This window comes from Eulemur rufifrons, chromosome 2 (genome assembly GCF_041146395.1).
Source record: "Eulemur rufifrons isolate Redbay chromosome 2, OSU_ERuf_1, whole genome shotgun sequence".
NCBI classification, from domain to species: domain Eukaryota; kingdom Metazoa; phylum Chordata; class Mammalia; order Primates; family Lemuridae; genus Eulemur; species Eulemur rufifrons.
The window spans coordinates 59,429,609-59,444,091 of NC_090984.1; the positions used below are offsets into that span (position 1 = coordinate 59,429,609).

At 38.4% G+C, this 14,483-nt stretch overlaps 1 gene segment (V, D, J or C); it reads left to right on the forward strand.

Annotated features, from left to right (window-relative positions):
- Positions 1-335: 335 nt before the first annotated feature.
- Positions 336-4,265, forward strand: LOC138398306 (T cell receptor alpha variable 12-2-like). The segment is given in 3 exon segments: positions 336-387; positions 597-877; positions 4,068-4,265. Coding segments are annotated over 3 exon segments (531 nt in total).
- The last annotated feature ends 10,218 nt before the right edge of the window (positions 4,266-14,483 follow it).

Here is a 14,483-nt window from a genome sequence, read left to right on the forward strand (position 1 = left end):
TCACTATCATGGGTCCACCAGAGGGCAGTGTCTTCCTCAGGAACTCTTAGGAAAGCTCATGTTCTCGTGTGTGTGTGTGTGTGTGTGTGTGTGTGTGTGTATGTTTGTGTGTGTGTGTGTGTGTGTGTGAGAGAGAGAGAGAGAGAGAGAGAGAGGGAGATATGAGGGGAGTGGCTTAGTGGTATAGCAGAGGTGATAAAAAGAGTATTTTTCTTCTAATTAGTACAACAGATTCTTTTTATGATTCCTAAGGCAGAAGAATTAGAAACGTCTGAGCTACAACTCATCTTTTAGAGTTTAAAATTTGAATCCTCATTGAACCAGTGGAGAAAAGAATGATGAAATTCTTCAGAGTTTTGCTAGCAATCCTGTGGCTTCAGTTAAGCTGTGAGTTTTGGGTATTTCCATAGGAACATAAAGTTCACTATTTGGAGCTATCGTCTATTCTAGGCCTGTTGGTAAAATCATGATTTTTTTTTTTTTTTTTCTGTAACTAAGGGAGGGTGGGAGGGCTGTGAAAAAACAACTTAAATTCTGGGGAGGAAGCATCCACTACCCAACCAACCTTCTTTGTCTGACCATTGTCTTTTGCACAGGGGTGAGGAGCCAACAGGAGGTGGAGCAGACTCCCGAATCCCTCAGTGTTTCTGAAGGAGCCACTGCGTCTCTCAGCTGCACTTATAGCGACACTGCTTCTCAGAACTTCGCGTGGTACAGACAGTATTCTGGCAGAGGCCCTGAGTTGCTGGTGTCCATATACTCCACTGGTGACAAAGAAGAAGGAAGGTTTACAGCACAGCTCAACAGAGCCAGCCGAAATGTTTCCCTGCTCATCAGAGACTCCCAGCCCAGAGACTCAGCCACCTACCTCTGTGCAGTCAGCACACAGTGCTCCCCAGGCACCTGCAGCCTGCACTCAAACCTGCTGGGGCCCCAGCAATGCCTGAAACACACCTTAGACAGCAGGGCAGAGAAGTTCTCTTTGCTCTCTAGAGGCAAATAGAAATTAAGAGTAATAATCTGGAATGTTTGATTGATTCGGAAAGTATTTTCACAATTCTGAATATAATGGAGACCCTAAAACAATGGAAGACATAATAATGCTCTGGATGAAATGTTTTCCAGTCTTTTTTTCCCACTCTAGTTTTAAAATATTTTTTATGTAGGTATGACTGGCATAAAAAAGGTGCATATATTTACTTTATACAACTTGAAATTTTTTAAGTCATAATTATTTTAGTTAAAGAATCCCCACCGCATCTCCACTCTCAAGTGCAACCCCACTCCTGAATTATAAAGGATACATTTGACGGATAGATGGAAGGACTAGAGTCAGTGGGTGAGAAATGGTTAAACAAAAAGCCTAGATTGTCGTAGAGATTAAAGATTAAAGAGGATCTATGTGGCCCATGATTGGTAAAGTCTGAATCAAACTCAAAACTCCTGGTTTGAACCTAGTGGAGAGTTTATTGATCTGTGTCCTTGAGTGTGGAATGGAGATAGTAGGGAACATTAGCCATAGCCATGGAGGGCCCCATTCACCCAGCAGGGTGTCGGAGCACAGAATGACTTCAGATTCTTGAGAAGGATCTTGGAGTAAGTATCTAAAAGAGTTCCAGACACCAGGGGCTTTGTTATGGTGAGTAAACACCTATATGGATCCATTACCAAAGACAATATGGTATTTAGAATGTTTTGGCAAATGTTGTTCAGGAGAGCTGGAAACACTGAAGATCATATGAATGTTCCCCTCTCCTGACTACATGGCACTATAGATTTGCCCTGTAACTTATACCAAGTCCAAGAAATATGTCTGTGGCCCGATGAAAAAAATGTAAAGTCACATTTATTGTAAAACTGAATCTGTGGTCTGTTAGGCATGACATTTTTTACGTAATCCAGGAGCTGGGAAAAACTTGGAAATGGAGAATTAAGATTTCTGTTCAATTTGTTCACATAGTCACTGAGGAAAAGGATGCAACTCAAGTAGAATTTGCTTCAAATTCTCAATGAGCAGAACGGAGGACTCTGAACAAATATTTCTAAGTCATGAAAGAAAGATTTGAAAGGCAGAGAGGAAGAGCAGAATGTTGTGTTGGAGTCAAGATACTTAAATTTTATTTCCACTTTTATTGTGTACCTTCTGGCATCGTGCCACTCTGGAAAGAACCCGGTTGTGGTTCTGGTCTGAATATCTATTATGTAACTAATGGGCCATTTGATCTTAGGCTATACTATTATATATATTTCAGGATTGGTTTCAAGATTAAATGAGATAACATATTGTCTTAGTACGAGTTTTTAAAAAGCAGAGCCTGAATTGAGGAATTCCTTGACTATATTTTATTGAGGAAAGTAGGTTGAAACAGGGGGAAATGCTAAGCATGGGTCTGGCTCAGCGGGAGTCTTGATTCACAACACAACACACCCCAGAGCTGCCAATCACTGTAAAACCTAATGGTCAACCTGAGTCATGTAAATAAGTTGCCTCCTTCCTGTGTGTTTTCCTTAAACTAGACAATCACAACCCCCTCTGGGGAAAGCCTAAGAGATTGCCATAGAGCTGAATAAAATTGTAGCCCCACAGCTTCTCTCTCTCTCTTTTTCATTCTCTCTTCCTGCTCCCTCCAGTCCCCGCACTGCCTGGTTCCACCTCTCTAGGATCTGTAAGGAGTAAATTTCTCCTGTTTCATGCATTTTGGTTTCTCCTCCTCATTGTGTCTTACAGGATTCAGCATGTGTTTTGAATCACAGACCATTACATGTTGCCGTTTCCCATATAGTCAGAATACATGGGTTCAGGAATCCAAAGGTGGACATGGGAGTGGCTTCTAACATTCTTACATCTAATAACTCACTAACAGACTTTTATCCTCCCACCCTGGCACCTGTACACTGTGTTGATTTGGTTTCAGTCTGCAAGGGAAGAATTCTTCCACCAGAGGACACAAAAGTGATTCACTCAATGGATGATAAGTCTACCTCCTGGGCATTTCGGTCTCTAACTATTGAACCCACATGGAAGAAAAATATCTATTAGCTGTAGGGATTGATCCTGATTACAAAAAGAAAATTGGGTTGCTTCTACATAGTGGAAGCAAGAAATAATATGTTGGAGCCTCTTAGTACTTCCATGCTCAATGGTAAAGCTTAATGGAAAACTGTAGTAACCAAAGAAGTCAGGATAACTGAGAGCTCAGATCTTTCTTCATTAAAGTTTTGAATCACTCAACCAGACAAGCTGAGGTTTTGGCTGAGGCAGGGGAAATACAGAATAGGTACAAGTGAAACAATCTATAGATATTGATTACAATTTACCAATTACAGAAACGTAGACTGTAGTACATTTGCATATTTTCAGTTTGCTTGTTATATGTATGTGCATATTTGTAAGTGCTAAACATTTTCTTCTTTCTCTCTACTTCCTATTTTTATTTTATGTACAAACTGTTGGAAATTTACTTTGCAATTTAGTGTATAGATAACAGAATTTTCAGAAATAGTGTCCCTGAATTTGAAGAGTTATTAATATAATTAGCACTGAACACAGTGACCCTTGGGATTAGGCATCTTCTTATTTTGGAGAAAGGATGAGACATTTTTCACTTGCAAGAAATATTTCTGTATCTTGATAGTGATACATACATAGAATTGTTTTATTGTTTTATGTGTTTTAAATGTGTGTAGAAGGTTGCATATAGAAGCTGAGTAGTCCAAGAAGTGAATTGATTTACTGACTCTTAGTTCCAAATTCACCGTTTGCCTATTTTGCTATGATGGATTGGGACCCTTCAACTATTTTCTTTTGTCAGTTGGCACAAAGTTAAGCTTTGTCAGTAGAGCATATAGGAAGAAAGGATTTGCTTTCTAATGTCTGTGTGCTCAATCGAAGGGATTTGGCAGCATGGAGGCTTCTCCAGTGTCCAGCTCATGCAGAACACCTGCACCAGGTTCCTACAGTGCACAGTGACCAGAGCTTCCTCCAGCACCCGTATTTGTGGGTTGTTCTGTGGAAGAGCATCTCCAGTGAGACAGGACCCTGTGAATAGCTTTCCCCAGCACCCTAGAGGATAAATTCTGGCAAGTTTAGAGGGTGGATTTCCAGCCATTTTGACTGGTACAGCACTACAGCGACTTCTCTGTCTTCTGGTGAGCCACAGCTGTGCTTTTTCCAAAATCTGAGTCTCAGCGCTGAGCATGTGGCTGGGCCTCTTCCCTGGGCCTTCTGTCCTAGCCCAGGAGTAGTGGCTGCACCTCATATCTGATATTTCTACAGGAATAGGAATAGGAATAGCAGAGTTTTCTTTTCTTTGTACTATCCATTCCCTTGCTACTCTAACCCTCTGTTATAGCTAATCATTATTTATATTAAAATTTCCTGTTCAGATTATAATATGGTTTCTCTGTCCTGATTGGACTAGGCTTATATATACACCAAGGACCTCAAGCAGCTGGAGAGTATCCTGTCTCCCTACCCACTCCTGCCTGAAAAATAAAGTTGCTTGCTTGTTTTATTTATTTATTGCTTTATTTGCTTTATTGTTTTACTTATGTGATTATACCACTATGAGAAACTTTTTATAATAAAGAATTATATTAAGAATTTGGAAATATCACATTTGTATATTATTGAAGATAATTTTGATTTTTCATATTTTGTGCATATTTGACACAAAAGTTTGTTATGCCATCAAGGCATATTGTAACAAATTTCCAAAGGTATTTTAACTTCAAACACAAATAAGCATTCATTCACTAATGAGAATGTGTCTGAAGATTATAATTCCAAGTCATTTCTGCTTGCATGCAACTTTCTTAATACTTCCTTGCTTTTGATTTTCTATTTCTTTAAAATGGAGTGAGAAGACAATGATAATTTTAAAACAATCTGAAGACAGAATACTTCTATCACCCTGGAATGTTTTTGTGTGTTCTTTTCCAGTTAACCCACCTTTTGGAGGCAATAGATATTCTTATTTTTATCACTGTATAATTTACTTTAACTGTTTTAGAAATTCAAATAAATGGAATCATACAGTAAGTAGCCTTTTGTGCCTGGTTTCTTTCATTCTTCATGTTTTTGATATATTCTCATGTCATTCATTACTGTTATTTCTGAGTAGCATCATATTACATGAATATAGCACAATTTGTTTTTCCATTTAGCTCTGCATATCACTGGCTGGACATGAAATCTTTTAGGGGTTAAATTTTTGGTACTATTGTTAAGGGTACAAGGTGCAGGCTATCCTAGATTTTTATAATCTGTTCATGCAAGGGGAGAGTGTGTCTCTAGAAGATTTTAGTTGAAACACGTATCTTAAGTACTTTTATTTAAAACCCATTTCTAACATTTATTGTGTTATTTAACATGCCACTAATGTTGATAATAAAAACCCAACATCTGATATTCCCTATACTACTTGGCAAAGCTTCAGATATCACTCAAGATGTAGATAGCTGAACTGTGGTTTCCTCTGCCGTGGCTTTCCAGTAGCTGAGCACCCTGAAGTTTTCCATCTTGACCAGGTCAATTGACTCTCCTTAGAGGTGAGACTTAACTGAACTAGCACATACTCTATATCCTATGGTCTGTGTTGAAAAAGATCTAATGCAAATTATATATCCTAACAGTTTTATGTATTTATTCTTATTTAGTAACTGATGTATTCATTTTATGAATAATTTTTAGATAATTGGTCCTGCATGTTCTGAAGTTCTATAAGTTATATAATTATAATCCTTTCTCAACAGTTATTCCAGAGAAATTATTTAATGTTCAGAGGGACTTTCCTATGTAGAGTAAATATTAAAATATTTTAAAGTTATTAGGTAATTTATGAAGAAAATTCCACTCATCTATTTTTTAATATTAAATGTACAGCACATCCACTACAAATTTCCAATCTTTTTAGCACATTAAAATGTTGTAAGGATAATTAGACCTCCATACACAATTCTTATGGGGATATCTAAGACAAGGGAGCACTTTTATTTAGGAAACAAATGCACCAAAACATGGGCATAAAAGATCTAATATTAGAATGTTGAAGATATTTTGTAGCTACATTTATGACTACAAATTGCTTTTTGTTATATGTTTTATATAATAGGATATTAATAGTTTACCTTATACTAATTTTCTGGGACTGCCATAACAAAATACAACAGACTGGCTGGCTTAAACAACAGAACTTATTTTCTCACAGTCTTGGAGGCCAGAGTCCAAGATCAAGGTGTTGGCAGGGTTAGTTTCTGCCGAGGCTTGCAGATGGTTGCCTTCTGGCTGTGTGCTCGCATGGTCTTTCCTCTGGGTGCACGTGTCTGGGTCCAAATTTCTTTTTCTTATAAGAACATCAGTCATATTGAATTAGAGCCCACCTATATGACCTTATTTTGCTTTAATTACTTCTTTAAGGTCCCTGTTTTCACATACAGTCACATTCTGAAGTATTGGGGGTTTGGGCTTCAACATGTGAAATTCATAAACAAGACAAGTGAAGCCTCCTTTGATGAAACACTTTTCACACAACAGTCATATATAATTTTGATGGTGAGGTTTTCCTGCCTTCTCTTTATTTTCCCTCTCATATCTTAAGTATGTTTCTAGAGGGACTAGAAATGTGCAATTACAAATACAGGTAATTCATAAAATATTTCAAATTGTAAAAGAAATGATGTAGAGGGAGCAGTGAGAAAAAAACTTAAAAGCTGCTGTTCAGACTTGGCTTTTTTCTCCTTTGCTACATCAGGGTATTAAATTTTCTCATGTTTAGTTTCATTCTGTTTTGCACCTAAACATTAATTTCTTCTTGGCATTTTATCTCTGCCAGTTTTCTTTTCTTTCCCTATTCTCTTTTCTGTCTGGATGTTAATTTCTTTTACCTGTCTCTTTTTTCCTCTTGCTTTGATCTCACCTTTGCAGGGGCCAATTTATCTATTGGCAGCAGAATTATCCTTCTTTTAGGATGTCTCTTTGGTGGGTGTGGTGGGTTTAGAGGTTGGGTGGGGAGCTGCTGCCTTGCACACAGGGACAGCAGGAAGAATCCCATTCTCTGTGCTCAGCATTCTTAGGGATCATATTTTGTTTTCTTGAGCAGTATGCAGCAAGATGTTTTGTTTTGATTCAATCAGATAATTCCTTTTAATGTATGTTTTAATTATTGATATGTTTGATTTCATGTTTAACATTTTGGTTTTGCTCAGCAAGTCCTTGATTTTTTTCTTTCCTTTTTATAGTGTGTCTTTTCTTGCATTGATAGTTTTCTTTTTTCTTTTTTACTGTTTTATAAAATGTAAAGTGTACTTATGTTCTTAAAAATAAATTATATATATGTAGCCTTAAATTATATATATGCACACACATTTTTATGCCCAAGGTTATTCTTTTTTTCTTTCCCCAATGTTATTCTATAACATTTTTACCTTCTATATGTCTCTCCTTATTGGGTGTACTCTTCCTCTTCCTGACTTACAATTTTTAGAATCACCTCTGTGGCTGATTGGGAGAACCTATACACCAGATATATGTATCAGCTATATTTACCAACTCTGAAATTAGCTGTTAGACCACAACTCCCATAGACATTAAGAAAAGTAATAGAAAAAGAAAACCAACAAGATAATTGGAACATGAATTCACTCCCTTCTTCCTCAGGGCTGATGCTTCTCCCTGATCTCCTGACTCCCTGGAGAGCTTTTCACTACTAGCCACAGGGATTGTCCCTTCACTTGCTCCTAGTCTGTGCTCCTAGAGAAACATGGCATATGTGAGTGAATAGGAATGCTTTAAAAGGTTTGTTCCAGTGTTAAACTACACAGTTTAGAAAAACAATGTCTTAAGTGTTCATCGACAGGGGAAGGGCTGTATAATCTGAGGTACATCCCTAATATGGTGCAATGCGGCAGTAGGCCCATGTGAGTTGTTATAACAGGTCCTATGAGATTTATTATTGAGTTTATAAAGTGAGTTACAAAAAGATATGCACAAGACATATCGTTTTGTAGTGCATTTTAAAACAAGAAATGAAATAACTGTATATTTTCAGTTGTTTCACATATTAAATATTTGACATACATATGTAAATCTAGAGTAAAATGCCTAAAAACATCAACTCCAAATTGGTGAGATGAGGAAGGATTAGGGTAATGAGTGATGAAAGGGCCAGAATTGGGAATGGTAATCAAAGAGAATTTTAGTCTACATGTGCTGTTTTATTACTCTTAATAATTCATATATTCATGAATTCTCCATAATATTAAAATCTGTAAAAATTCATAAAGCCATCATAGAGGTTTATCCATAGTCTTTTCTATTCTTCTCATTAGAAAAAGCAGAGAAAAAAATAACCACATTCTTCATAAGGTTTTGCTCACCCATCCATATATAAGTATTTCTCCTGCCTCTGGGATCACAGCTTTTAGTTTCCCCTCCTCTTAGGGTCCTACTCTTTGATTTTATTACAGATATCCAGTAGACAGTAAACTAGTGTCTAATCCCCTTTTATATATTCTTAAAAGCTAGTAAGTTACTCACCTATAAAACATCTATGGATATTTTTGGATTTATTTAAGACTAAAATTAGAGAAATCAAATGAATAGCACAAGATAAAAATTGTCAAATTATTTTAAGATATTACATTCCATGAAATGACATTTTAAATGTGGTAACTGGTTCATTATTAATCCCCTCTTTCAGTCTAGGTGGTTATTTTATTTTCTGACCATATGCATTTCCCTCATCAGAAAACATGAAGTGTGGCCGGGCGCGGTGGCTCACGCCTGTAATCCTAGCACTCTGGGAGGCCGAGGCGGGTGGATTGCTCAAGGTCAGGAGTTCGAGACCAGCCTGAGCGAGACCCCGTCTCTACTAAAAATAGAAAGACATTATATGGACAACTAAAAATCTATATAGAAAAAATTAGCCGGGCATAGTGGCGCATGCCTGTAGTCCCAGCTACTTGGGAGGCTGAGGCAGTAGGATCGCTTAAGCCCAGGAGTCTGAGGTTGCTGTGAGCTAAGCTGACGCCACGGCACTCACTGTAGCCTGGGCAACAAAGTGAGACTCTGTCTCAACAAAAAAAAAAAAAAAAAAAAAAAAAAAAGAAAACATGAAGTGAATGGCGCTGGGGTTGAGAGACTGAGGAGTTAGTTGGTCCCAGGTGTTGTTGGTTGATGTTTCAGTCCACTAGGGGGCAGTCTCGGCTTTACTAGAAGTGAAGACTTTTTCTGATGGTCCTGGGGGTTGAACAATTGAAGGAGGAGACCAGAGAGCTTGTGAGTCTGAAATCACAGGTGGCAAAGGGTGGGAGTGTTTGTGGAAAGTTCATCTCAGGTTTTCAGCTCTGATGTTCTAAATAAAACCTCAGAAATCTGGAGCCCATATCTCTGTAAATCCACTGTGAGGATGATTTTCTGAGCAGAGGGTAAGGGAGCTGGAGTTTACTGGGCATTGCGAACATGGAAGCTCAACGGAAAACATCTCCATTACCTGTTTTCAATTTTTTAATTTTTATGACTAAAATTCCCAAAATTCATTCACCTAGAAATTATTCCAAATACCCCTGCATCTGATCTACTCGTGTATCTTTGAGACTAGAAGGAAGAAAAATAAACAGAAGAGAAGAGAAAAAATAAAGAAGAAAAGTAGAAAGAGAAAAGGGAGAGGAAAGTATCTAATTTGACCAGCATGTGTGGCCAGATCAGAATGGCTGTGTGGCCTGCAGGGTGTGTGGGGAAAGGGCTGGACAGAAGGGGACAGGTAGAAATTATATCACAGTGAGCATCATACATGTCTCCTGTTTTTTTTCTAACCAACCAAACTCCTAGTTGAAAACATTTCCTTTGCAGATGGTGATCTCCTGATATAAGAAACTGTATTTACTTCTCATACACAATGCATACTGTCAAATATTTTTCCTTTATTAGAATTTTCATAAAATTAAATTCTGAAATTTTCTGTCATGGTATGTAATTTGGGAAATGGTCACTCTTATATGATTCTTAAAGGCTCTATTTAACCCAATTGAGACATGGCTTCTTCTCAGATGTATCATTCCCTTTCCTTACAAACTATTCCCCAAACTTCTCTTACATAAAGTGTTTTAAGAAAAAAAAATCTTTATGTCTTTATACATTGGAAACACTGCCTCCTACTCCCTGCACTGCTTGCACCCACAAGTTTGGAGAGATGACTGTCAGTCTCACTGGGCCACTGTGGGTGGGGTTTCCCGTTAAGGTGAATGACAGAGCTCAGGTGTGACGGGTGCTCAGTGAGTCTGATGGAACCTGATGACAGTAAGAACACGTTTGTTGTTACAAGTTTGGGTGCAAGTTTGTCTGCACCCAAACGTCACAACCTCAAGAGCAGGGGAGAAGGCACCCCAGCAACCAGGAAGGGGCCATGGAGAGGAGACTGGGAGCTCTGCTGGGGCTTCTGTGGCTCCAGGTTTGCTGTGAGTTGGGGCCATCCCAGATGGGGGACTGGGGAGAGTTCCACAGCTCACAGGGGAAGGGGAGCTGACATGAAGCTCTGGGATTGTCCTACGTCCTCAAGGGTGTTTCTTGGGATGTGTTTCAGGTTTGGAAACTGCATTAGTGATTCCCCAGTGACATCACGTGTATTTGCTTTTCTCTCTCCAAGCAGGGGTGAGAGGGCTGGAGGTGCAGCAGAGCCCTTCAGTCCTGAGTCTCCAGGAGGGATCCAGCCCTACTCTGAGGTGCAATTTTTCTGCTACTGTGATCGGTATGCAGTGGTTCCGACAGAATCCTGGGGGCGGCCTCATCAGTCTGTTTTACATGGCTTCAGGGACAAAGGAGAACGGAAGGTTAAATTCAACGCTGAATTCTAAGGAACGCTATAGTACCCTGCACATCACAGCCACCCGGCTGGAAGACTCAGGCACCTACCTCTGTGCAGCGCAGGAAGCACAGTGCTCCCAGGCAGTCTGTAGCCTGAACCCAAAGTGCAGCTGGGCCTGCAGCCCAACCCCTTGCATGGGGTGGGGGAGGGAGGGACGTTGTCCCCACAGTACATTTGCACAGCTTTGGGTTTTCTGATTTACATTGTAGCACTTTTATCTGTCCTAAAATTTAACATTTTCAGAACTGTTATTTTCACTTTTTTTTTTTTTGTACTTTTTTCTCCCAGAAATTCCTTTGTGGGAAAAAGCTTGCAATGCAACTATTGGAGCAACTGATAAAGATGTCCCGTCCCAGTGTATTATTAAAAGATATCCACCGTTAGAGAGCGTATAAATTACTGAGATGAAAAATGCTTGCGCAAATACATGCTGGTCAACAAATAGAAAAGTGATGACTCAGTGTTACAGTTAGTTGTAGATGGTTCAACTTCCAGGAAAAGGGAAGAGAGCATGTGTATTTTTTTAAATGCTTACATTCATATTTTTCACTCCTGAAACCCATAATAAATATAATTAAAAGAATACATAATGTCACTGAGTGTCAGGCACTCTCCCTAGTTTATTACATATATTTTCTAGTTATTGACAATATTTTATAAATGGGTACTTTCTCCTCAATTTGCATATGAATAAACTGAGGATTAAAGAGCATAAGTTCTTGCCTGAGCTCTCATAATTATTAAACTAGTGAAGCTCGGCTGGGATTCCCTCTCGGGAAATCTGACATCACAGCATATATTCGGAGCTACCCAGTATAGAAGACTTTTCAGAATCACAAAATGGAAATTAATTCTGTTAATAAAGGTGCACAATGTGTTCACATACATTACTGACAAAAATATTCATTTTGTTCATTTCTAAATAGCATGTTTTTAAGGAGAGCTCATTTTCATTTTGTTAAATTAAAATCCACTTGTCTTCCTTGCGTTTTAATGATCTATTGCTCATGATTTTGTAACATTATTTAAGGTCTGGGAAAGGGAGCAGCAAGCCTTTAGGACTAACCTAAGAGAAAACGTTGTTTGCTGTGGCCCCAGACCAAGACTTGATAACTAAACTCAAAGTTTAAACCTGCGTGTGCATCAATTCCAACAATTGCAGATATCAGTCTTGCAAGATATTTTACGTTAATGTGAGGGCATGGACTAGGAAGAAGTGGGACCCTAAGAACCAAGATGAATACAAGCCAGTGGAATTCAGTGAAGCTGGGAGCAGGGCCAGCTTCCTGGGCATGTGACCTGTGCAGTCCCACAGGCCCTGCTCTCACAAAAGGTGTGGTGCTTGGTTTAATGCTCTGTTATTGCTGCCTTGACAATCTTAATAATTGCATCTCTGAACTTACGTTTTGTAAGTGAATTTGATAAGAGGACTGAGCATGTGCATGAGCAGAGGAGATGCACAGGGCAGCAGGACACAGGACAGGAACACATGCAGGCTCAGGTTCACGGGCTCAGTGGGCAGCCTGTGAGCTGAGAGTTGGTCGGGCCATTCCAAGGGCATGGGCACAACTGGGGCTGTCTGGTGCTCTGTGGATAACGAAAGGGTTGGTAGTAAATTTTGTCAGTAAATTATTACAAAATAAAATTGTAAGCATGAATGATGCATTAAAACATTGGAGAGTTAGAACTCTGGTCTTGAAAATTGATCTAATATTACAAAGTGAATATCTGCAGGTTTAGAAATAGAAATTTCGTATAAAGATAGTAGCTTGACAGAAAGAAACACTATTTTCATGTGAAGTTTCAAATGAACCAGTTATTGACAGAGAGGATAATGTTCTAATTAACTTCTCTTATAATTGGAGATGCAGTGACAGTATGCATAAACAAGCCTTGTGAACTATATATATATTGTGAAGCCACTTTCAGTTTCTTATACATCTTCCATAAATTACAGAAAATTTCAGAGGGAACATTAAAATGTTATATAAATTTACATTTAAAATGAAATTTATATTCATATTAAACTGATTTACTTTAAGAATTAAGTCATTTTAGAAAAATTGTTTCCCCGGGAACATGAACCATTGATTTACTAAAATTTACGTTTCAATTAATTCCTCAGATGATAATGTTAACATTGTCACAGTATATAAAATATTCTTACGAGCTCCAGTATCAGTTGCATCAGTGAAATACCCTTCTCAAAGTTAGAAATGATGAAAAATCTATTTAAGATCTTGCATTTACTGGGAGAACTTGCATCATTTTCAGTTGTAGTGCTTGAAAATGAAATTGCTAAATTTTGTTAACCAAATAAGTTATTTTGCAGAAAAGTGAGGCAGAAAAATCTTATGATTAATTAAGATATCACATTAATAAAGTATTATTGTTATATTACATAAAATTATGACACCACTTTTTGAGCAAGTTGTAAATTTATGTCATTTCCCATGTATCATAATAAACCCTATTGTGTTTTACAAGTAATAAAATATTTTTTAAAGAAACTTTTATATTTTATTACCTAATGGCACTTTTTCTCTGCTTTGGAACAAGGAATCCCAACATTTTATTTTTCACTGAGTCCCACAAAGTATGTAGCCAGCTCTGGTTGGGAATCTTGAACCCCTAACTGACCTTGCAGGAAGGGAGCTTGAAGCCAGAAAGCAAGCAGGATGTTTGGGAAAGTGCCTTTTGCTTTACATATTAGCAAAATCATCTACTTCTTTCAGGTTCTCCAAGTTGCTGAGGTGTATGTGTTGTGTTTCCTTCAAGAAAGATATGATATGTTATACATATAAATATAAGAAATGGGTCTCCAGAAAGGAGCATCCTGCTTACCCATGGCTTAGCCATGGAGTCCACTCACATATCACTGCCTGTGATGGTCTTTACACTTAGTGAGTAAAGTCCCATTTTACTATGGATTTAGGCTCCTCTTGATCCATCACTGATGGTAGAGGAGGAATGAAAACCCAGATAGGAACTCATCCTGAGGATCCTGTCTCCACTTTTGAAGAGCCCAAGGATTGGTTAAGGGTAATCTCAGACCCACTAAATTGCAGGTGGGCGTGAAAACAAATGGTCTTGGAGTTCCACGAGGCAGGGTAATTTCTCCCCATTCTCCTCTCACTCCATGTTGCACACAACCAGTAAATATTTGCTCTGTTAATTGCAAAGGATTTTAGAACTTTAAAAGCTTTTAGAAATCCTTCAGTGTAGAATCATTTTACAAACAGAGAACCTATATCCAAGATGCCAGTATGAAACAAATAAATAGTCAATGAGTTGGGAGTAGAAAGAAACTAGAATTCCTCACTTCCTCCTTAGCATTCTTTTTTTTCTGTCTCATTCTCCCAAGACCATACTGCTGAGCAAAGAGAAACTGTCTAATGGAAGCCCAGTCTCTTTGATCTCTGCAGTTTGGGACCAGGAAAGCCTTGGTCCAATCAGTTCGACCATGAGAATGGAGAGTTCCAATTTTTGTAAATGTTTGCCCTTTTGGGCAGGAAAGGAGATTCAGACTGAGCCACTGTTCTTCTACCAGCAAATCATTCCTTCACTGGCTTCTCCTGGAATGAGCCAAAAGTGATGATGCCATCCCCAATACCCAGATGT